At 40.4% G+C, this 23,869-nt stretch overlaps 1 protein-coding gene and 1 long non-coding RNA gene across 2 annotated transcripts; both read right to left on the bottom strand.

Moving 5' to 3' along the window:
* Nucleotides 1-387: 387 nt before the first annotated feature.
* Nucleotides 388-12,550, bottom strand: CD40LG (CD40 ligand). The gene is made up of 5 exons (XM_077144995.1): nt 12,278-12,550; nt 10,299-10,430; nt 6,269-6,326; nt 4,297-4,359; nt 388-1,632 (listed from the first exon to the last, which is right to left on the bottom strand). Exons 1-5 carry the CDS (start codon nt 12,431-12,433, stop codon nt 1,256-1,258), a joined length of 786 nt encoding a protein of 261 aa, XP_077001110.1. The 5' UTR covers nt 12,434-12,550; the 3' UTR covers nt 388-1,255.
* A 5,854-nt stretch (nt 12,551-18,404) lies between these two features.
* LOC143670274 (uncharacterized) lies at nt 18,405-22,105 on the bottom strand. Its single transcript, XR_013169314.1, has 2 exons — nt 21,860-22,105; nt 18,405-18,646 (listed from the first exon to the last, which is right to left on the bottom strand). It is a non-coding gene; the product is annotated as an uncharacterized LOC143670274 (long non-coding RNA).
* Nucleotides 22,106-23,869: the final 1,764 nt, after the last annotated feature.

Here is a 23,869-nt window from a genome sequence, read left to right on the forward strand (position 1 = left end):
ATTCCTCATGCCTAAAGTGGAGCCATCTAGACAGCTTTAACTGCTTCTTATTTAAGGCCCTTTCTCCAGCTTCACTTAACTGTGATTAAATTAAAAAACAAACAAACAAACAAAAAACCAGTCTCTTTTCAATCTCCTGCAGCCTTTCCATGGTAAACTGGAAATAAAGACCCAGATTGATTGTTATTGAATAAGCTTCCACGTCAATCCATCAAAGGCTATCACAGACACCCAGAAAGTGTGCTGTTACCAAGATATTTTGTGGAGTAATAAGCTTGATAGCAAAGTTTATGGAACCATTATAAAGGTTTGGAATATTCCCTCCAAACGCTTCCTCCTCTTCCAACCTGGCCTAAGGCTTTAGGTACTAAATAACAACAATAATGTTATGGGATCTTTATTATTCAAAAAATAAATAACAAGATAATCACAAGTTCACTCTGGAAACAATGGAGATTGTGGATAGATACAATAGGTTTCCTTTAAATACAGTCATTTCATGATAAGGAGTGGGCAGGGCTCAGAGCTGCTTTCCCTACCCCCACCTCCACTCGCATCTACATGGTGGAGATATGGACAGGATTGAAATAAGATAACTGATTAGCAACTGCCTGACTTTGCACTCTATGATGTGTGTGTGTGTGTGTGTGTGTGTGTGTGTGTGTGTGTGTGTGTATGAGAGAGAGAGAGAGAGAAAGGGAGGGACTGAAGGTCAGGGTGCATGTCAGTGTGCATGGCAGGGGCAGGATTTTTCCATTCTCCACTGCCTCAGACTTTCTAGAGCCCGGTCTCCACGATCAGGGCCTCAGTGACCTAGGGTCAACCATAACTGAATGTGAGCTGAGGCTTCTCCCTATGTCCCTTCCTCATCTCTACCGATAAATCATATACATTATCCACTGAAAGACACTGCACACAAAGAAATGAAACTAAACATGGCTAGTTATCTGATGTTTACTCTGAATTCAATCTGTGCATAGTGATTTTGTCTTTTCATATGACTCTCTGGATGTCTACATCAGTGGGGTTTCTGCTTCAGAAAGTAAGCTCTTATGGAGGAGGGCCTGTTTAGTTCTACCCCCTGTAATTCACTCATTACAGCCCTATATGCCTTGGAGTGTATAATAAATAGTTCTCCATGAGGAGGATCCTAGGGTTATAAATAGGCGGTTCAACAGAGGGTGGTCTTAACTGCTTTGCTGTATAATGAAGACTGCCAATGTCAGCTCAGCCACAGCCAGAGAGGTTACACCATTTAGAGTTTGAGTAAGCCAAAAGACGTGAAGCCAGTTCCATGGCTTACTTGGCTTGGATCAGTCACGTTGACAAATACCGAGGCACCAGATTGCAATTCAAATACTCCTCCCAAATGAATGGATTGTTGCCCACAAGGTTTGGAGGAACTGTGGGTATTTGCTGCTCTGAGTAAGATTCTCTCATATCCACTCATGGACTTCAGGCAGAGGCTGACGATAAATGGGGTTTGACCCGAAGCTTCCCGATTGGAGCAGAAGGTGACTTGGGTATAAACATAATATAGTCCTTCTCTTTGGATGGTCAGCTGCTTTCCATTTTTGAGGGATACCAGGTTGTTGCTCATGGTGTAATATCCTTTTTTGGCCCATTGTAGAACTGTAATGGATAAATATTCATGGTGAGGTAAAGCATAGTATGGGTCACATTTCGATCAAAACCATAAGTTTAAGTTTGGATACTGTCGTCATACAAAGAAAGCAGATTTGGGCATTGCAGATTCTTAAGGACACTTCCAGCCCTCAGAATACATGGAGGAGACAAATTGGTCTGACAAATTGGTATGGACTTTAGAATCAGATGGAGACAGGCTTCAATCCAGGCTCTAGTCAAGCTCGGGCTAGTCACTAAATCTCCCAGAGCTTTTGGTTTCTCATTTGCAACATGAGGCTAATAGCAAGGCCTATCTCAGAGACTCATTGTGAAGATTAAATAAACTAACATAAAGCACAGTGTTTCCTTCTCCCTTTAGCGTTCTTCAAACCAATTTGCCCTTGAGCTTATAAATTGCAAATGATTTCAAAATTCCATGCCTTGCTAACATTAACATCAACACTTTGCTTGCCTTGAAATTTACAAAGAATTGCCTATTTACCTAGTTTATCCTTAGCAGAGAGAGGGAAAGATCCCATTTATTTCCACCTAATCATGCTGTTGCAAACTCAACCAGCCTCCTACATCAGGGACTAAAATTAGGCAAGGAAGTGTGAAAATAAACCTGTCATTTCACTGTGTGTTTTGATCTCCTATTGTAGTGGGTGCCACCAACTTGAAAGTATTTGTATTCTTGTGGCTAAGCCGGAGTACCCACCAACAGTGTGCCATTTTCTCAGCCGAGATGTTGAGTGAGTTCAAAGTGGTATGTGCACCGGATTTCAAATGGGTTGGGGAGAAGTGAAAGTGTATTGATGTGTTTCCTTCCTTTAGTATTTTTTATTTCCATTTGGTGGTCTTATGCCTATCAGGACACAAGATCCTACTTGAGATACTCATCATTTAGTAATAAAGAAGCTCTCCCAAATGTCTGACATTTCTAGGTCCTCCCAGAAATGATGCTTCATTATGTTTTTGACATAGAAATCAGCTTCCACTTTTGGACTCTTTGATTAAAAAAAGGGGCAGGTTCCCTATCTTTCAGTGCACTAAGTTCATTTTCATAAGTTCTGTGGGGGGCAGGTCCAATATGTAGCAGCCTGACTTAGGTAGGAATGAGAGGTTTGGGATGGGAGATGGGTTTGGGGAGATGTAGTTGTCTTCCTAGCTGATATTCTGCAGACCTACTGTGATGCAGGCTATAAAATATTCTAGGATCAATATCAATCAAGGGTCTTTTGTGAGAATCTGAGCACCATAAAATAAAGTCAAAGGTAAGAAAACAAGGCTCAGATACAGGTGGACAAACACTAGCAGGAAGCTATTATCCTAGGATATTCTTTGTTGCTGTCATCCAGACTGAATGAGAAGGTGTCAAGTAGATAGTAACCCCTGGACATGCCAATACAATTGTGATGTTCTCCCACTTGGCCAAGTTGTTAAATATAGTGGGAGAACTGTATTGATGAGGGGACTTATATCACTTTTTTGACATACAAACCACAATGAGTGAGTTAAATATACTCATATTGCTCTTGACAGCATAAATTTTATATTAGCTTAATTGATGCTCAGAGATTTAATGCTTTAAGCAATCCTGTGAAGTATGTGAGGCAGGAAACTGCCATGTAGTTAAAGGTATTTGCCCAAGGTGGACCAGCAAGTGGTGACCACGGTTCCTGAATCTCAGCCTACAAAATTTCCCTGTACAGTGCTCTTGCTCCCACACCATGATGACCAGGCATGCACTACACACACTAAAAAGCCCAAGCTACCTCACACCTCAGAGATGAGGCTGTCTTATGCTCTTGTTCTCTCTCTCTCTATATATATAAATATATATATATATATATATATATATAGATGTGTGTACACATGTGTGTATAGATGTGGAGTACACATTTAGTACTCCATTCCAGAGCACTCAGCTGAAACTTTCAAAGACTGCTTTGATGCTCTCAGATTGCCTTTATGTAGATTGGGGATTTTATACTAACATGCATGTTTCCATCCATTTATCAGATGCAACACATTCTCCAGCACCAAGTAGCATAAGGTACAGATTTGGGAAAAAAAAAGATCTAAGGGCTAGAATGATGGAAGAATGTATATGGAAATAAAATTGTTCAGAGTTGGAAAGATCACAGTATGTTGTCTGATCTTACTTCATTGGAAAATGTAACGTCTTGGCACCTATTGATCTTTGCAGAATGATTTTACCTTTAATTTCCCTGAGGTTGGCCCTAATGAGGCTGGGGTTAATCATACAGGGATTGACAAATGGCAGGAAATACCCCCTGAGGCCCATTTATACCCCAGTGAAGAGGAGTTAGCAGGAGGGATGCTCCCAGTCAGGAGGTCACTACCTGCCATCTCATCTGTGTTGTCAGAATAATGATCTTTCCACCCAGTAATTCATCATTTAGTATCACCCATCGAGCAACAGTATAATCAGAACATCAAGATTGTTTCCCACCTCCTTTTCTTTCTATAAGACCCATCTGTGCATTGCAGCTCACTTTGAAGACAAAGGAAACTGTATGAGGTTTATAGGTGGATTTGAAAATTAGGCCCCAGAGGAAGAGAGAAAATTACTCATTAGACTGCATTGCTTCAGCATCCTAGCCTTCCCCCTTAAGTGACAAATACTCAGAATGCTGTGGGACTTACCAGATCCTGTTTTACTACTGGAGTCACTTATGACATGTGCTGCAATTTGAGGATCCTGATCACCTAGAATGAAACCGAAAGCCAACTGTTAGGCCAAAATAGTACAAACTGCCCCCAAAACTATTTGGTGCAGTTCTACAACTGCATAATAGAGGCTGTGCATAAACCATCTACGTGAAAGGGAGAATAAAGTGGTCTTGAATCTCTCCCACTGAGGGAAAAGTTGCTTTCTAAAACTTTAACAATTGAACAAGCCATTTCCAATGATCCCATTCTCCCAATAGTTGTTCAGTACCTGAGTTCACTTTACATCTACTGACATAGGCTAAAAATTCTTGTCTTCATTAAGCATATTGTGAATCTTGCTTAAGGAGCAACTCCTGTAAATTGGGAGTTTTAGTGAGCCCCAAACTTGTGGCTACACACCTAGCTAGTAGGAGGCTTGTGGTATATTTGATTTGGTTAAGCAACTGATCAAACTATTGTATCTATCTCTGATTCTCATGTAAAAGGCTTGGTTCTCAATTAGATGCCATAACCTTCGAAGGTTAGAGACTGTTCAGAAGCTTCTTTTTCCAGTTATAAGCCTGGTGCTGGGCACTTTGTAGGTGCTTGGCTAAATAAATACTAAGTCAAATTGCAAGACATAAATTACCAGTTTTGTTAAGTTTAACATTTTACTGAAGACTGCTAGGCAGCATTCCCATGAACAGTTCCCTCAAATTTCACTGTAGTTAACAGACAACATGTACCATTCAAAATATCTTGCAGTCATTCTGAATCTAAAATGTTCATGGGTATCAGAAGACCCTTGAGCATCTAGTTAAAAGTTAAGGCAAGCTCTGAGTACTTCGTTTACCTCAGAAACAGTAGACATATCTTTGTGTGTAAGTATGTATCTCTCTATAAGTTTGTATGTGCTAAATCTATCCAAGCCTTGGCATCGTGTTCACTGACTCTGTGAGTTCATAGTCTCTCTACCAACACCCCTTCTAACACAATTCCACCTTCTCCATACTCTGCTGCTAAGACTGCTTCAGGCATTACTGTGTTTGGTTTGCAGCACTAACACTCTAATTAGAACAAGGAAACATTAGCGTACTCAGAAAAAGAGACAACTAAGAGCAGAAGGGTTCTGGAAAGTGTCAATGAAGGAACAGTAGGGATGTTTAGCCTAGAGAAGAAAAGCCTCAGGTGGCCATGAGTGCTATGTGTACAGGTGCTGTGTAGGAGAGGAATTATACTTTGGTATGGGCCCAGCTTATTGAACTAGATCCAGTGAGTGGAGACTCCAGGAAGGCAAGTTTTGATTCAAGAGAAGGAAAGGTTTCTCTCAAGTAGTATAGTAATCTTACTATAATTATTAGAGCTACCCAAAGACGGATCAGGTTGCCTTTTCCCCAGACATGTTCAATCAGAGGCCAGATGGTCAGTGATATTGGGAAGGAAATTCATGCTCTGAGGATGATGCTGCATTTGAGAACTGTCAAGCTCCCTTCCCACCCTGAGACGCTCAAGAGTCTCTGATTTAAGAACAGGGTCAAGAACAGAATATTATCACCCTGAGTCACACCTTGAACCCAAAGGCTACACTTGACTACTGTTTCCCATGAAAAGCTGTTATTATTGAGATTTGAATGCCACTGTTACCAAATGATGACTTTCTTGTCATCTCATTCTCCTTAAGTGGTACCAGCCTATATGGTTGCTTTGATTAAGGTATTGAAAATATCAGGAGCTTTTCAGACTTGGCATTGTCATTATTAAAGGAGTAAAGACTTCCCAATAAATATGTATATACAAAGCCTTTCAAAATCAGAGGAACTAGAAGAGATGTCAATTTGGAATGGAGTTCCTGTTCTGTTTTCAGGGCTAAAATTTATTTGATTCAACACTGGACTGTTCAATAGAACAGTCCTAAGCTTCCTTTTAGTTTTTAAGTGTTCATAGAAACTGATAAAGAACAACCTACCTCTTTGCATTTCAAAGTGCTGTTCTTTCTTCTTTACCTCTTCATTTAGCATTATATCCTAAAATAAGAATTGTTGCAAGAGGTCATTTTGGCAGGGGTTCTGCTATAGAGTTTTAGAGGAATTGCTCATGTGGCATCTGTCATTACTCCGCTGCTTGCTTCTGACAAGATTATAGTATAAGCTCAAACCTTGTCATTGATGTGATTAGTTTCATCATTGCAATTGGGAGCCCATAGCTCTGACAAATGAACCGATGGCCCAGAAAGCCCAGGGGTGAGTCTGGAAGCAGAATCGGGCCTTATTATCTCCATGCCAGTGCTCTCTCCAAACCAGATGCTGTGACACTGACCCCTCCTGTGACCCTGACCTCCTTGGCTTTGACAGATATTAACAAACTATATTGCATGGGGGAATGATTCTATCCGGGGAACCGGTATGTGGAATATAATTAAACATAAAACATGGTGTGTATTAGAATAAACATGGTCTGAAATCTCATAGGAAAAGGGAAAATTGTAAGTTTGACCTAGACTATAAAAAAGCCCTCAGACATTTTTAATTTTATTGTCACTTTCAATGGGTTGAAGAGTCTCTTGTTTCTGGTTGCCCTGGAGGGCCTTATTTATATAGGGTAATTAGCATTTTAGGAAACACAGGAAATCTCCCAATGCTGCTGACGTTCAAAGTCAACTGCAACGTTTCTTAAGGGGTTTCGTCTCACTTAACAAACTGAAGGAGGGCTAGAGGTAGTTAAAGAAGTTAACAGGAGCAACCATCCACACAGGTTGAAAAGTAATAAAGGCTATTGCTGCCATTTTAAAGACACTGAACAAAAGACCTGGATGGCTTAACTGGTTACCCAAGTAGCCTGAGGCTGAAGCCAAGAATAGAAATTGTGAGATCCCATTCATAGATGGAGTTCACCTCACTCCATAGCTCTATACTCTGAACAGAAGAGGGGAAGACAGGCTATCAGACATCTTCTGATAGTTAACGTCCTTGTGTTCTTCCCCAATACTGCTATCAATTATCTACAAGACCCTTCCTTTTCATTCCTACCCTAGAAGGAATTTGCGCTGCTACTGTTGAGTGTCTTGTAGGCTCAGCTCAGTAGCCAGATCTGAGGCTGTAAATCACAGAGCCCAAGGGGGAACCTGTGCATTGAAACGCTCACATGGCCACAGAGCTTCAACTTTCCATTTGAGCAGAAGTGTGGCACTGTGAAAATGCGGTGACAGGAAAATGTTTGCAAGATAACAAGTAAACAAATGACTATTTAGTGTATTTTCAAAAACTAGAGTGTGATGATTGAGGTCGAGATACTTTTAGGCAAGTGGTTGCATTGGTGTCAGGGACTGGCCAAGGTGAAAATGTGTTGTCAGCAAAGTTTGCCGTTTATGTGCCCAGCATTGCGTTTCTGCAAATTTTCCCCAGCCGTGCTCCCTAGAACCCTTTTTAAAGACTTCTTGCTTCACTCCCAACCTTACTTGAAAAATTTTTAAAGTTGACTCTCAGAAAATCTAGGGTTAGTTATTTCTCTCTTAGTTGGAACTCTATTGTGGTAGATGTGGACAAGTTTACCTTTAACCCAAAAAGAAAATGCTTTGACCCTATTAAAGGCATCTCAGACATTGGTGGGCAGATAACCTTGGAACCAATTGTTGTAGAAGGGGGTGGGATGGGTAGTAACTTTTGGTGTGAAACTGCACTTTTCAAAAAGCTGCCTCCACTTACCCTATTAGCCCCAAATCACATCTTCTAACCCAAACTGTCAGTTTGGTACCGCCTATCTCAAAAGGTAATGAGTTCCTTGTCACTAGAGGAGTTCAGAGATTGGATGACCACTTGGTAGGAAGAGAAGTTGGAGAGTAGTTTGAAATTCTGGGCTGAGAATCATGTTTGATAATTTCTAAGAACCCTTCAAGTCCTATGATTTGAAGTCCCAAATTTCAACCTCTAGGTTGCTTTGGATGAATCGGACAGTGACCTCAAAAAGAAAACCTTCTAATATTACCTAAAAATACATAAAAATCCAATCTGGGGTTATTCTGTAATTTTCCTATTGGGTTAAAAAGTAAAGTCTAAAATTTTATTTTAAAATGAGAAATCTGGGGGCATGGGTATTGGAAAGGGGGTCAGTCATTGAGGAGGATTGAATAGCTGGAGGATTTTATATGTAATCATTATGCCTATTATGGATACAGTTGGTGTTGACCAAGTTTCTACACCTGCTGCGGTAGAAGCAAGGGGCTTTCTGTGTGGCCTATAAGGAGGAGACCACCAGAGCCCCAGTTGACACAGCTGAGAAGGTCTACTGTCTTACAATATGAAACTTCGAAGTTGTCACTTTTTTAATACAAGCCTAAGCAAACCGGCTCTTTTCCTTACGCCCATCCTGGGTTACAGAATTTGGAAGCTTTATATATCCGACATGAAACAAAGACATGAGGAATTCACAGTTCAATGGTAAAACTCTTAGCAACAAAGAAAGAGGGGGAGAAAAACCAACAATTGCTCTCACTGCCATTGGAGAGAACTGAAGCCTGATCACATAATTACAGAATGTTAGAACTAACAGATAATGTCAACCCTCTCATTTAACAGATAAGAAAACTGAAGCCCAGAGAGTGGAAGCCATTTGCCCAAGGACACACAGTCAAGCACGTTCACCGTGCTTTTGGGGTTATTACTTGTTCTTTTAAAATTGGCTTTATTCACATTAAAATTTACAACACCTCCCAATACCCTGTAATATTGGCCATAATCCACCATGAACAAAAAAAAAACTCAAATGATTTCCCAAGGTTGATAAACCAAACCATGCAAATAAAAGGTTAGGAGTTTTCACCTAAAACCTAGATTAGTATAAAGAACCTGAGAGCCAGCAGTGGTTTTGAGCTGCATTCTACTTCCTGTTGATAGCTCAGGAATAAGCTCATGACATCTTCACTACTGGTTTAAATTGCATATTTGTGAAATCATAGGAGGAATGTAAGCTCGGGAATAAGCTCTTAAACCCTTCACTCCTGGGTTAAACTGCATATCATCTACATTCAGAACTAATTTCTGTTGGTTTATCTAGATATCTACCCTCCAGGCACAGAGCTGCCCTCACTGTGGGGTGCTGACTCCTAGACATGGCCCCCATATGAGAGCAGATCAAGGGTATTTGACTCAGTGATCTGAGAGGGAAAGGGCAGAAAGAATCCTCCAAGCTCTGCTTCAGGGAAAAGACCCCCTAGACTTCACGTCTGTGATGACAGAATTAATCTTGGAGGCCTATCCTCTGAAAAGGTCCTAAAATATTCTTGGTTTAGGCATCTATTATAGCCCACAGTCACCCCAGTGACTTCAGATTGGAGTCTGAAAATTTGAAGATTCAAACCTTGAATCTTCTCTGCCTCCAGGCAGAGTTGACTCTAGAATGAACTGGCTTTGTGAACTAGTGTTATAGTTTGGAGTCTGGTTTGAATGGCTCTGAGAAGGCCCATCACCCATTACTGGCACCCCTCCCCACAATAAAAAGAAGAGATCTAACTTTCATGGCATCTGAAATTCCGTCATTGGAGAAGCATTCCCTTATGTTAAAGCATATCAGTCTTCAGGAGTCCCTACTGCTCCCAAGAAAAGCAGTACCTTAACTTGTGGCCTGTCAATTTCCTTCCTTGAGAAATAGAGGACAGACCATGGGTCCACAGTGGGAAGGCATCAAGGTTTGGATGTGGAGATTAGAAAAAATACAATGGTGTACTTCATAATTTTGCCTAGAAGCAGCTCGTGTGTGAACGTCTGCATTTGTGTGTCGTGGGAGTCTGTATTTTCCTTAGAGAGATTTTGTTCTTCTCAAGTAGGAATGTGCACACTTCCAACTTTCCCTTTTAACATAGGCTATTGGCTTCATTTTTTGTTTTTTTTTATAAACACACATACATACAATATTTAAACTTCAAATTGTCACATTTCCGTTTCCCGACCTAGCAAATGTAGAAACTCTTCAGCTACACTTTTACCAACATCTGAGCCACTTACCTTGATGAAGGCTTCAAACTGGCTTCTAATTTTCTCACAGTTCAGTAAGGATAAGGACTCCTCTCCTTTGTTGCATTTCTGTATCATTTTCATGAACACAAAATCTTCGTGAAGATTCCTTTCATCTTCTATCTATTTGTGAAATAGCAGGGAAATGAGAAATGTAACTCTGAAGGAAAATGCAGCTAATGATGTCTGCCTCACATTCACTTCCATATAACAAAAGAAGGACTTCGGAGGGCATAAATGGGGAATAACAAGTTATTACACTGGATCATGCTGCCTGATATTTGCATATCAAACCCCTTCAAAAGACAGAAATTAAAATGTCATATTATCTGAAACTTCAGGTAGAAACAAAAAGTATTTTAATAAAACATCAATACAATATGTAGAACTTTCAATGTACTATACCAGCAATATTCTATAACTGTCATATTTGGGAATAATATTCCCAATAATGATTGGTCGTTATAAACACAGCCTACAAAATGGTTTTCTGCTGAGCTAATTTGTCCACATCATTTTAGTGTTTGTGATGCAGGGCTTTATAAAAAAAATATTCATTTACGATGTGTGTCAAATAACAGGAGTTCTAATTAATTCTCCCTTTGTAAATTTTAGTATTTTTAGAAAACTTTTGCATTTTTAAGGAAATAATCTTTTATCCCCAAAATTAGCAAGATATTTTATTTCCCAATGTCTTAAAGTAATTAAATGTACGGAATTCACTTGCATGATCATCGAATTCTGTACGTGTTTTGTTGTTTTAAGTTTAGATTTTTAGATTCAAGATAAAATCCAGTTAGAAGGGTGGATTTCACTCTCATTAAATAAAAACCCAAATGCTAGGTAAATTTGAGTCTACCTGAGTCAATATTTCTCCTTTAGAGTCCAGGCCTATGTTTGCGGGGACCACCGGGCCCAAACAAACTCCCGTCTTTTCTCAGTAATAAAACCTAAAATCTGAGTAGCCCAGGAAATTGCCGCAATCCTCATTCCCTCACCTAGTCCTGATAAACAAAAACCCTCATAGCCTTGATCTAGATCTGCATCCCAATACAGGATACCAAAACATCCTTGAGAAAATGCAGTCACCCAGATGCTGTGCGTCCACAGTTCCCACATGCAGACTTTTAGGAACAGCCAGACAATTGATCAAATTTCTCCTTTCCTCCATGATTGAAATTTTATCAACCCAGCCAATAATGTCCCTCAGTAGAAGTGGGTAAACACATGGAAACAGGATAAATCCTAATGATTATCCTCTCCTAAGAGTGCAAAACAACCCACTAAGTTATTCTCCTCTTTTGTTCCTGTAAGTCCAATCATTTAAGAATGCAAAACACAGAGAGAAGCTGAAAAGCTTGTAACTCCAATCAGCATTTGAAAAATTATACAGAGAATGCCACTTTTGGTGTAAAAGACTGCACATTCTAGGACTTGTCCATGTCTATACTAATCTGAAGCCCTATAAAAGTTCAGATAAAAATTGATGCTTTCCTTCACTAATTGGAAATTTAAAAGAAAAAATTGTCCAAATCAGAAAAAAATAGTTTGCTTTTTAAGTCAAATTTCAGAAAATAATACAGCTAATGCCTATGCAGTGCTTACTATATACCAGGCACTAGTCTAAGCTCTTCATATACCTAAATTCATTTACACAATGGAGTGCGTGCTATTGTCATCCTCATTTCTCGGATGTGGAAACTGAGGCATAGAAATATTAAGAGGTGGTAGGGAGCAAAGAAAAGATATGAACCCAGGCAACCTGATGCCAGAGCCCAAACTCTTAACCCAAGACAACAACGTGGGACTTCACTGACTACATAACCAACATTATGCCCCTAAGCTTCACCTATTTGGATTTCTACCATTGTAGAATGGTAGGAACGGGTTGAACTTAAACCAACCCACCAACAAATCAATAATCAGTAAGAACCCCAAATTTAGTTAATAAAGCTTATAGTTCATCTTACCTTGTCCAACCTTATGTGAAGATACACAGCAAAAAGTGCTGACCCAATCATCTGGGTGATAAGAAAAACAGTAAGTAAATACATACAAATTTTCATACTGACAGAAGGTCCAGTGGTAACAGATCGGGGAGAAGGTTGGCTATAAGTTTCGATCATGCTTTGTTAGAGTTGAAATGGTATCTTCTGACTGAGAAGGTGCCAGAGGCAGCATGAGAAGACTGTCAAAGTGGCCACCTTACCCGGGATTAGTTAAGAGCACACAATCGTCGCAGCCCACACTTCCTGGAAAATGTGCTTCGTAGTCTTCTCTCCCAGCAAAAAAAAAATTACGTAAAGACTTTTTTTTCTTTTTAATTATGACCATATCATTCACTTCCAGGCTTTCCCTTTTGTTAGTAAAGAAGAAACAAGTTTCTTCTTCCACACATTCATTCTTGCCTTGAAATGTCATAGACTTCTCAACAGACAATGGCAGTATTTTCCTATTGCTGTCAGACTTTTTTGGGTTCACCAGTTTCAAGGAAAGTGACAAATTAATCCACCATAATAAACTTACTTCAATTTCAATCTTACTAATATAAAACGGGAACCTGTTATATGGGGAAAGAAACAAATGTCAACAAAAGTTTGGATTGATTTTATGACTATGGTACCATTAGCTAATTACTTCTCTCAGGTGAGAATTTCAAGACTTTATTTCTCTAATATTTGAACCCAATAAAATGCTGGCATCTTTTCAAGTCAAATCTATATGGCATGAAGCAAAAAAAAAAATAATAAAGAACAACAATTATAAAATAAAATTTAGGATGGAAGGATAATTCGTTATTCAAGAAAAGTACATTTCCTCCAAGCTCAAGAGAAATAGGGTCTTGAGGGTAATCAGATTAAAACTCTTTAAATGAGGGCAAAGTGGGAACATAAGCCTGAATTCATCAAATTGTCTGTCTACACTGATCTAATCAATCATATAATTGCTAATGCAGATTTAATGAATCGGAATAGGGAAAACAGGCTGCAGTTAAGAGACCTGGATTTTGTTCTTCACTGTACCAATTAATTGTTTCAGACCTTGAGCAAGTCACTTCACCTCTCTAGGCCTTAGTTTCCTCATTCCCAGTGGGGACAGGTGGACCTGTCTTGCCTATTCCATAAGTTGTGAGAACCAAATAAAGATATGTATGAAAGAGCTTTGAAAGTCTTAAGCAATAGACAATCACAAATCTCACCCTGAGAGTTTTGGAATTTGTTTAGCCTAAGATAAGAATTTTTCAAATAATTGCTAACTCTTTACTTTCTAGTAAAAAACAAACAATAACAGCATCAAACACGCTCAACGTCTTGGTAATGTATTGAATCATTGAGGTGTGTAGGATTCTACATTTCTGATTGTGTTTTTGCATTGTCTTCTCAGATTGCCTACAAAATAAAAGCAGCTGTGGAAATACCTACCCCACATCCCAAATTGGTTTAGACACCATGATAAGACTACTCTGGTGATTCCTACAAAACTGTTTTGAGAGACAGTAGGAAACGTAGTGCACTGCTCGATAGGCATGCTGTCTGTATGCTTTCTTCTCCTCCCACGCCTCAGCATCCTGTCCTGGGCCCAGATCTGTGTAGCTTTTCACTGCATCTGCCAAGTCGGTGGCTTCAATGCATGTGATAAACTTTGATCAGTCAAGTCAGAGATTATCTTTGTTCCATTGAAGGAAAATTATCATCGAAGCCAAAATGATCTCAAGGACTTTTCCAAGACCAGTTTCATACAATCACAGGATGCCAGAGCTGCAAGGGCCCTCTAAAGATCAGCTCAGCCAAGACCCTAGAGATAGTGTTCTAAAGGGACTATGGAGATGGAGGAAATATCAGGATTTGTTCATGCAACCAACTTCAAGAAAGACTTGTCCAATTTCTCTGCCTTCACTACCAGATCCCCACTCAATCTCTAGCCTGCAGTGGTCTGACTTCTACCCACAGTAGTTCCCTGAAACAGCTCCCACCATTATTAGTTGAATAATTGTTTTGGCTAAATACTTTTTAGAGATCATTTTTAGCGATGTCTTTATTATTCTGTAGAACAATCCAGCCTTCTGAAAACTTCCCATCTACTTTCGTGGTTTTCACTATCACTTTCATTGTAATAAAACCCAAACCTATGACTACAATCCTGAACTTCAGATTTGCAAATACAGCTACCTTTGAATATTCCCACTTCGAGATCCTAGAGCCAGTTAACACTTGGCATGCCTAAAACTTAACCTTTCTCCCAACTCTACTTCCAACCCAGACCTGTTCCCCATTTCTCCTTATCTTAGTGGTTTCACCACCCACCCAGGAATTCATGATTCCTCTCTCTCTCTTGCCCCCGGTAGCCTGGTAGTCCTCAATTCCAATGGCTTCTTCTTCCCCAAAAGTTCTTTATTGACAGCCCTTCCCTTCACCTCACCTGCCAACATCTTAAGCCAGGCTTACATCCCCTCTGTGATGGTTATTTCAGGTGGCAACTTGACTACGCTATGGTGTCTAGTTGTTTGGTCAGGCAATCACTGGTCTGATTATGATTGTGAAGGTATTCCATAGATGGATTTCCATCTGTGGACAGTTGATTGCCTCTATAGCTGACTATACTTACAGTCAACAAAGGAGATTGCCCTCAGCAAAAAATTGGGTGCTGTTCATCCAATCAGTTGGTGACCTTAAAGCCAAAAGTGAGGATTTCAGAGGCCAGAAGGAATTCCTGCCTGTATTTCAGCCAGGTAGCTTCTCCTGGGGCATTCAAAATCACTTCCCCTGAGTTTCCAACTTGTGACTTCTCCTAGGGAATTCAACTTGCCTTCATTGAGTTTCCAACTTACCTGCTCTATGGAATTTGGGCTTACCAGGCCCCATGATTGGGAGAGCCAATTCCTATAGTAAATCTCTTAATATTTACATATATATCTTGTTTGTTCTGTTTCTCTGGGAAGCCCTGACTAACATTCTCTCCTGCATGACCAGATTATACCCCTTCTAATTTAATCCTTACTTTCCTTTCTGTCCCACCCCATCTATCCTCTACATTGCCAGTAGAATGTGAATTCTAAATATTATCACTGACTACATTATCTAAACTGATTTTTAGCTTCCAAACTTTAGCTCCATCTTCTGATTTCTGATTTTGCGTCAGATGTTTTTTGTGTCAGGACGTCACATACCTGTCTCTCTCTTAATATGGAGTGGCTTGGCCCTCATGGTGGGCCCCGCGTAAAAGCCATCAGTTTCCTAATGCCTCCAGAAATGATTCACAGATACAGTGTCTGAGAAACTTGTGAATCCATGGATTGCATGAAAGTGCAAAAATTAAATATTGGTCATCTTTTTGTAGTCCACAGAAAGAATTAAGTTAATGGATTGAGTTGTTTCCATTTTCAGTTTTTCTTGCAGTTTTCTTAAACCTCTGTCACCCACTACTACTCTTCTGCTAAGTAGTATGTCTTGTCCACAGCAAGTCATTATTAAGGAAAAGACTCATAACAATGAATCATATTTTAACAGCTTGTTTTTGATGTTAATATACTTGTGGTTGTGACTTTACATTGATTTTCTAGAACAGTTACTTTCTGCTAGTAAAATTGTTTCTGGTACATATGAAGGAGTTAAATATATTGGTATTCTGTTTGTCCAGCAACAGGTCTCAAAAAGGCTGTTTTTCTCTGAACATGTACGAAAAATTATATCTTAGAGGATAGGCTTGTGATTCTTCGGTGCAGCACATGATCTAAACCCTAACTACCTTTCTGTCTCATCTCCTACAACGCACTCATGCTCAACCCTGAGCATCAAGTATATTGAGCTCGATTTATTTCCCTAAATATGCTGTGTTTGTTCATGCTGGCCCCTGTGCACATGCTGACCTCCTCCTCTCTTATCCTGTAATGTCTAAGAGACATACCCTAGGTAATCATCCCTTCCAGTTGTCAAGGTGCCCTCTTCTGTGCTTAATCTATCACAGCATTTGTCATATCACGTCATAATTGACTTGTCTGAATTTTCTACCATTAGCTCCTAAAATAAAGAGGCAAAATCTTTTTTTTAAAGTATTTTATTGTGAAATAGAACATACATACTAAAAAAGTAATAAATTTCCAAGTGCATTTTAACAACTAGTTATAGAGCAGCTTTTAAAGTTTGGTATGGGTTACAGTTAAAATCTTTTTATTTAATGTGAGAATTCTTGGTTCCTAAACACATTGTAAGGAATCATAAACATTTGCTGAATTAAAATTTTTCTTTTAGGGCATAGAGCAAAAAAGTTGTAAGGCCTGGAAGAATAACACCGACTAGCCTCCCTGGTGAGGTAATCAGAATATATTTGTTTTAAATTTTCTTCTATCACTTTCATCTGGGTTCAGTGCCATTTTTTATGTTGGTCCTTCTCCTTCATGCTCATAGTTTTCCTCAAATGTCTGGTGATCCTTAGTTGTCTGGTTACATTTATGAATGAAAATCTATATTGGTTATTATGGGTAGATTGCATGGGTTTCCCCTGAAGTTGTGTTTTTCTGTTTCCCCCACAAACCTCTCTCCACAATGGGATGACTAGCTAATGGGCTTCCATTTGTTATGTGGGTGGAGAGGGAGGAAGGCCAGGGACCCCCACAACTGAGAAAGTAAGAAAGGGTTTTCTTTAGGGGTGCAGCTGTTTAAAGAGCTTCTGCCTTGAGTGATACTGGTTTTTCTTTTGTTTTCTTCTTCCTTTCTGTCAGCACCCTCCCCAGACAACTTTTGCCTGAGGGCAGAAGCCAAATCCTGCTGCTCCCCAAAGGTCCGTTGGGGGGAAGGGAGTGAGCAGGAAGAGGACCCACTTGTCCCAGCTGTTTCCACTGAAGCTCTTTAATGAGCTACCACAATTATTGCCCCACAGCTCACCCTTGCTCTTTTCATTTTATTGATTCTGAAATCTGAGCCTTCTTGGTAAAACCCACTCTTATCTTTGATATCTCAAATTGCAATGTTTGCTGCTTTAATTTCTTTGTTAGTCCAAATTCATCGGCTTTTTTGCTTCAGTATCCTTAAAAAATTTATGTCACATTGATGTCACCTTTCCTTTTTATGCTTATCATACTTTCATTCATTTCACATTTATTTTTGACTGAGTAATAAAGCCACATGGTACAAAATGTAAAATGTACAAGAGTTCAAAATGTAAATGATACAATGTGAAGTTATCCTCTTACTTCCTCCTCTCAGTCCTCCATTGTCAACCAATATTGTCAGTTTCTTAAGTATCTTCCGGAGATGCTTTTATGTACATTCAAGCAAATACCTAGATATTTCCTTTCTGCCTTTTTACACACAGTAGCATACAATACACTGTTCTGCTCTTCTGTTTATTTTTTTTAGAGAACTTGTGGGTTTACAGAACAATCATGTATTTTATGCATATAGGATTCCCATATACCACCCTGTTATTAATCTCTTCCATTGGAATGTACATTTGTTACAATTGATGAAAGCTCATTTTTATAATTGTATAATTAACTATAATCCATGGTTTACCTTAAGGTTTACTGTTTGTGTTGTACCATCCCGTGGACTTTTAAGAATTTTTATTCTAGTAACATATATACAACTGAACATTTTCCCTTCTAAGCACCTTCAGATATATAATTCAATGCTGTTAATTACACTAGTAATGTTGTGGTAACATCACCACCATCCATTATAATTCATTGTTTATCCATTTAACAATACATCTTGGAGATTATTTCATGTTAGCAAAACATTTATTTATTCTTTTTTTTACAACTGTGTAGTATTCTACTGCATAGATGATACACAACAATTTATTTAGGTAGTCTCCTAAACATTTAGGTTGGTTTCAATCTTATGATGTTTTTCAATGCTACAATGAATGACTCTGTACTTATTTATTTATTTTTCTTGACATGAGTAGGCTCTGGGAATGGAACCCAGGTCTCTGACATGGTAGGTGAGAACTCTGCCCCTGAGCCACCGTTGCCCTGTACTTATTCATTTTTAAAGTTTCTTTTCCAATATGTCCATGGGATTTGGAAGGCTAAAATTCACATTTTTTTTTAACATTTATCAATTGACATGTCTAAACACATCACACTCAAAAGAAGAGAATTTAAAAGTTTATTTTCTGTTAATTGGATTGATGCATCGTAAACTAGTTGTGTTATATACCCTCTTCAAAGCCAGATATCACATTTTAAAGCTTCCAGTGAAAAGTCTTATGTGGCCCTGAGGGTTTAGGTTGCACCATAAGAGATTCTCCATGTGGAATTTCCATGTAGGTCTACAGCAGAAAGCCAGAGACGATGTGATCTCTGGTGCCTCCATCTAGGATGCTGTAGTTGTTGGCTGGATTGGTAGAAAAACAATTTCAGGAGACAAATCTTTCAATCAGTTCATTTTCTCAAATCAACAAACATTTACTTAGTGCCTGTTGTAGGCCAGGTGCTGAGATGGATGCTGGGGATACAAAGATAAAGACTTAGTCCCTGCCTTGCCTGGAGCTCACAGTCCAGAAAAGACAACAATTCCTGAGCAGACAACCATAAACAATGTGAAATGTGCCACAGTAGAGGTGAACATAGGATGCCATGAAAGCACAAAGTGAGGGTACCTACGCAGCCAGGGGGTGGGATAGAAAGGATATCAGGGAAGGCTCCCTGGAGAAAGGGGCACCTGTTGTAATTTTATTTGCATCCTGACTTTCAGCACTCCCCTGACAAATCCCAATATTCAGTGTACCTCTACTGTCCTTGACATCATTTTTTTTTTGTATGCTGTATGGCGGGATCACATTTCATTATTTCTCCATGTGTGTATCCCATTATGGCAGCACCACTTGTTGAATTTTTGTTTGTTTTTCTTGGTTGTTTGTTTTTTGGGGGAGTGCATGGGCCGGGAATTGAACCTGGGTCTCCCACATGGCAGGTGAGAACTCTACCACTGAGCTACCCTTGCACCGCCCCCTTTACTTTATTTAGTCCAGAATCTCCCCCACCCCTTTTTTATTCTGTGGCAGTCCCCTAGTTCGCTATATTTGCTCTGAAACTCCAAAGGCTCAGGAGGCATCAGGAGTGAGGGGATTGGGGATAATCATCTCCAGTACAGATGAGTGTGGGAGAGGAGGGAGATGTTTGGAGTGTTGGTCTGGTTTCAGGTATTAATTTTGTTGGTGTAGGCAGTATCATTAACCTCTATTTCTATCAGCTGCTTACCTCTCTCTCAGGTCCCCAAGGAAACAAGCATCCTTGGCAAAGGCCAGTTCTTTGTTTCAGATTTGTGCATGCTCTAACCCCACTCCCCATTTGTGTAAGAAAAAAAAATGATCTCTTTGTGTGCTTGGATAAAAAACAGAGCAAACAGTGGTGAGTCCTGGGGAAGACAGCTGGGGTTTGGGAGGGCCAGTTTTACTTTACATCTATGCCCTTCTGTGCTGTGTAATTTACTTTTACAATGAGCATATTTTACTTTTAAAATCATTTAATTGGTAACCACTTAATTGAAGTAAACCTTTACATATGGAAAGGTACACAAATCAGAAGTATATGGCTATGATCCACATAAAGTGAACACACCTATTGCAATAATCACCCAGATTTTAGACCCTTGCTAGTATCTCAGAAAGTCCCCTCTTGTCTCCTTTCAATCACCTCTACTTCTCACAAAGGTAATCACTATTCTGCCTTCTACTTCCACAAATCAGTTTTTTTTCCCACAAATTAGTTTTGACTAAGAGTTCCAGTTGCTGCTTTTCCTGCTTGCATTTGGTATCAGTATTATTTATCTTAGCCATTCAAATAAGTTTGTAGTATTACCTTATTGTAGTTTTGATTTGTATTTCCTTAATAGCTTACCATCTGTGTTTAACATCTGTGCCTGTGCTCATTTGCCATCCATATATTCTCTTTAGGGAGGGGGTAACATCTTCCCTAACTATAGTACATAATCGTTCATTTTTAAAGAGTGTTTGAAAATAATGGCACTATTAACCTAACTGGGGAATATTCTTTGAGTGTAACAATCCTCCCAAAAGGCACAATTGGGTTGATGGAAGTAGCCAGAGTTTGGTAGCAGGCATACCTTCCTATTCCACTTGCTGTGGGATCCTAGGCAAACTATTTAACCAGTTTGTGCTTCAATTGCTTTGTCTATAAAGCAGGTATAATAATAACTCCTCCTTTGTAGGACTGTCATGAGGAGTAAATGAGAAATTATGTTAGGCCTTCTTCACCGTGCCTGACACAATAAATCCCTCTGCCTTTCTGGGCAAGCTTGGGAAGGGGTTGAGGGAAAGAGCTCTGCCCTTGAAGCAGACAGAGCTTTAGTATTAGAAGGAGAATGGGTGAGGGATTTCCCTTTCTTGGGCTCTAAGAACAAACTCCAGAGTTGTGTCCTTGAGACAGGATTCTGTCCTACACTCCCCTCCCCACCCCACCACTCCCTCCCACACAGCAGGCACACTCTAATTTGAAGGAAAGTATGGAAGAAATTTCTACTCCTAACTGGACATGTAGATGCTGCTGCAGCCGTTGTACCTATGTTTAACAGAAAGACACAAGGCCCTTGCACCTTTCTCTATCATTCTAAAAGGTTCTTCCATTCAGAGTTCTCCTGGCAGGATTGCCTGAGGGGCCTTGTGGCTGAAACCAAGGAGTCAAAATCCATTCCAGAAATATTTGCCAAGCACCTAAAAAGCACTTGGCAGTCTGCTCAGCCTGCGAATCCCAAAATGAAAAAGAAAGGCCTGCTAGTTAAAGAGACAGCAAAGCAAGAATTCTACCATAGTGCATTGGGTAAGTGCCACAAGAGAGTAAGTGCAGGGGTTTGTTTGAGGGATTTTGCTGGGTGAGCGAAGGATTCATTCCAGACTGCCGGCCTGGGACCAAAGTCTTGCTTCAGCCTCTGCACACTACCCCAGGTTCTCCTAGTGGGCCCCTGATGTGGCAAACAGTATATCTTGCCTTTCTAGTAAAATCCCCTTTGATATAGTGTGACTGGTCTCAAAACACCAGGCAGGTGGTCACGCTATTGGCACTCATTTTCCTTCAGAATGCAGCCTGATACAATTTAACATATAAGACTGTTCTGTGTGATTTTAGCCCGTTTTTACCTGCTCCCCTCCAGTTGCAGTCTGCCTTCTACATCTCCCCCAGAGCTCCTGAACTCTGGTAGACTGGCCCCTAGGTCCTACACCCCAAATTCCTTCACAGAGCTTTTTCTCAGGGCCTCACCTGAGAAAATTCTTGCCCTTGTCCTTCTCCTTCACCTTGACTTGGTCAAGGCTCTTTCTCTCTGTCCAACTTCTGTTATCCTCCCAGCTTCCCTCTTCACTTCTGATCCCAGACTCATGTCGGTCCCGCTCTGATTCTTCCTGTGATCCATTCCTAACTCAGAGTTCCTCTGATCCTAACTCATGTCCTTGGTATCCACTCAGGAGACTGTCTTCTCACTGAGGACCTTTCTCAGGAGACTGCTAGTTCTCCCATAGTGTTTTTTTGGGCCAGCACCATCATTTCATAGATCCCCGGGGCAACTGAGGTCCAGAGAAAGGGAATGACTTACCAGGGTCATGCAGCGAGTTAATGGCAGAGCTGGGACTAGCCCAGGCCTCCTGACTTCCTTCCTGCCCAGAACTCTTTCCCAGGAATCAGGCCGCCTCTCACAGTGCTCAGATCTTTTAGCCGGCATCAGCTGCCACCCACTGACAGCTCTGCGCCCATCTCTGTTAGCACTTCCTTCCTGAGCCACTTTAAAACCGAAGCTGGCCAGTCCAGGTTTCTGACTCAGCAGCCTAGCAGAGGACATCCAGCCATGTCGGCATGTGATTAAGGAAATGCCAGAGACAGGAAGCATTTTTTTTTTCTGGCGGGGTCGGGGGTGGGGGTGGATACAAAAGGAGGAGGAGAGATTTAATTTATAGTAGGATTTGCATCCAAGGTAATCATCTCTCAGCACAAGATTTACCACACAGGGGCCGTGGGGGTGGGACGGGGAGCGGAAATTTTGTCTCAAAAGATTTAGGATTCAATATTAAGTACATTTTGGTACCAAAGTGTATTTTATTAGCTTTCTAGGACCTCTGTAATTATACTGTTAGTGGACATATATAGCAAAAATTGGATGTTCCCATAGTTCTACTTTTGTGAAAATAACTTGAGTGCACCCCCAGCATGCCTCTGAGTGGCTGTTAGAAATTATTTTATATTTTCCTCTCCGTTCTCTGCATCAATTTTTGTCCATGTTCTTCTGGCCAGTGTCTTCCGGATTGATATTTGGAGATGATTGCCACAACCTCCGAGAGCTGATGTGGCACAGGCATTCACCTGCGGATAAGTGGAGTTGACAACTTTTCTCCTTCGCAATGTCCCACAGTGAACTGTACCATCTTGTTAAGTGCAGACCTGGAGTAGATCCCACGAGAGCATATCTAACCTCTAAGCCAACATCCCCTGCTTTCGACATCAAGTGCTCTCTGATTGGAAGGAGCAGAAAGGCCTGGTACCCCAAGTTGTTGCAGTGTTGCTGATGCCTGGAGACCTCTCTGAGTGGTGGGGGAACCAACCACGTTGGGAGCATGTTCATATAAACAGAGGGATTGACACGTCTGTGGAGAAAATTGGCCCCACCTTCTGAGAGGCAGCCCTGATCTTGACACCAGGAGGAAGATACTCATCAACAGAGAACAGTCTGTCAAGCATAGGGACTGGGTAGCTCTTCTGATTATGACTTAAACTGGCCTACACATGCACAGGGAAACAAGTCTGAAGGTACCACAAAGTTTGTCCCTGGGTGATAAGTTCTAGGAGATTTTAACCCTTTTTCTTTAACTTGTCTATATTTTCTAAGATTCCCACAATGATTGTGTTACTTGTGTACTAAATATATCTATATATCTGAGTCTGTATCTATCCATCTATCCATCCATCCATCATCATTAGTACACACACTAATGTGTACACACTCACAGAACCTTTCCAAGTGAAATATTCCCAGAGCTTCTTCATTTCCTATAAGCCCAAGGCTGAGGACTACCCTCTAAAAGCCCTGTTAGGAAGGAAAGTATAGACAATAACAAAACCATATATTTGGAGGGTATTTGATATTCTCCAAAGAGCACACTTCCGTATCCATTGACAACAGTCAACCGTAAATCCCTCCAAGAGATAATGGACCTGAGGCTCATAGAGTTGTTAAAGTAACTTGTCCAAGGTCTCATAGTTAATAATTCATAGGGTTGCAGCTAGCACTCATGGTTTTGAAGCCTGGTCCCATAATAGTTACTAGAATATAAGATCCATAAGGGCAGGACTTTGTGTCTGTTGTTCACTGGTGCATCTTCACAACCAGAATGGTGCCCGGCATATAGTAGGTGATTAGCGCATTTTCATTGGAAGAATGTATAATTACAGTACGATGAAAGCAAGCTCCTCCTGAGAGGAGTTTTCTGCCACTAGGAACATTTTTGTTCAAGTCAGGCTATTGAGTTCCATAGAAGGCAAGCAGAGCTGCTGAAAGGGCCCCGCCCTCTTTCCCATCTCAGTCCTTCCACAATCTGTGCCTCACCTTCCACTC

The sequence above is a fragment of the Tamandua tetradactyla genome, chromosome X (assembly GCF_023851605.1).
Source record: "Tamandua tetradactyla isolate mTamTet1 chromosome X, mTamTet1.pri, whole genome shotgun sequence".
Classification (NCBI taxonomy): domain Eukaryota; kingdom Metazoa; phylum Chordata; class Mammalia; order Pilosa; family Myrmecophagidae; genus Tamandua; species Tamandua tetradactyla.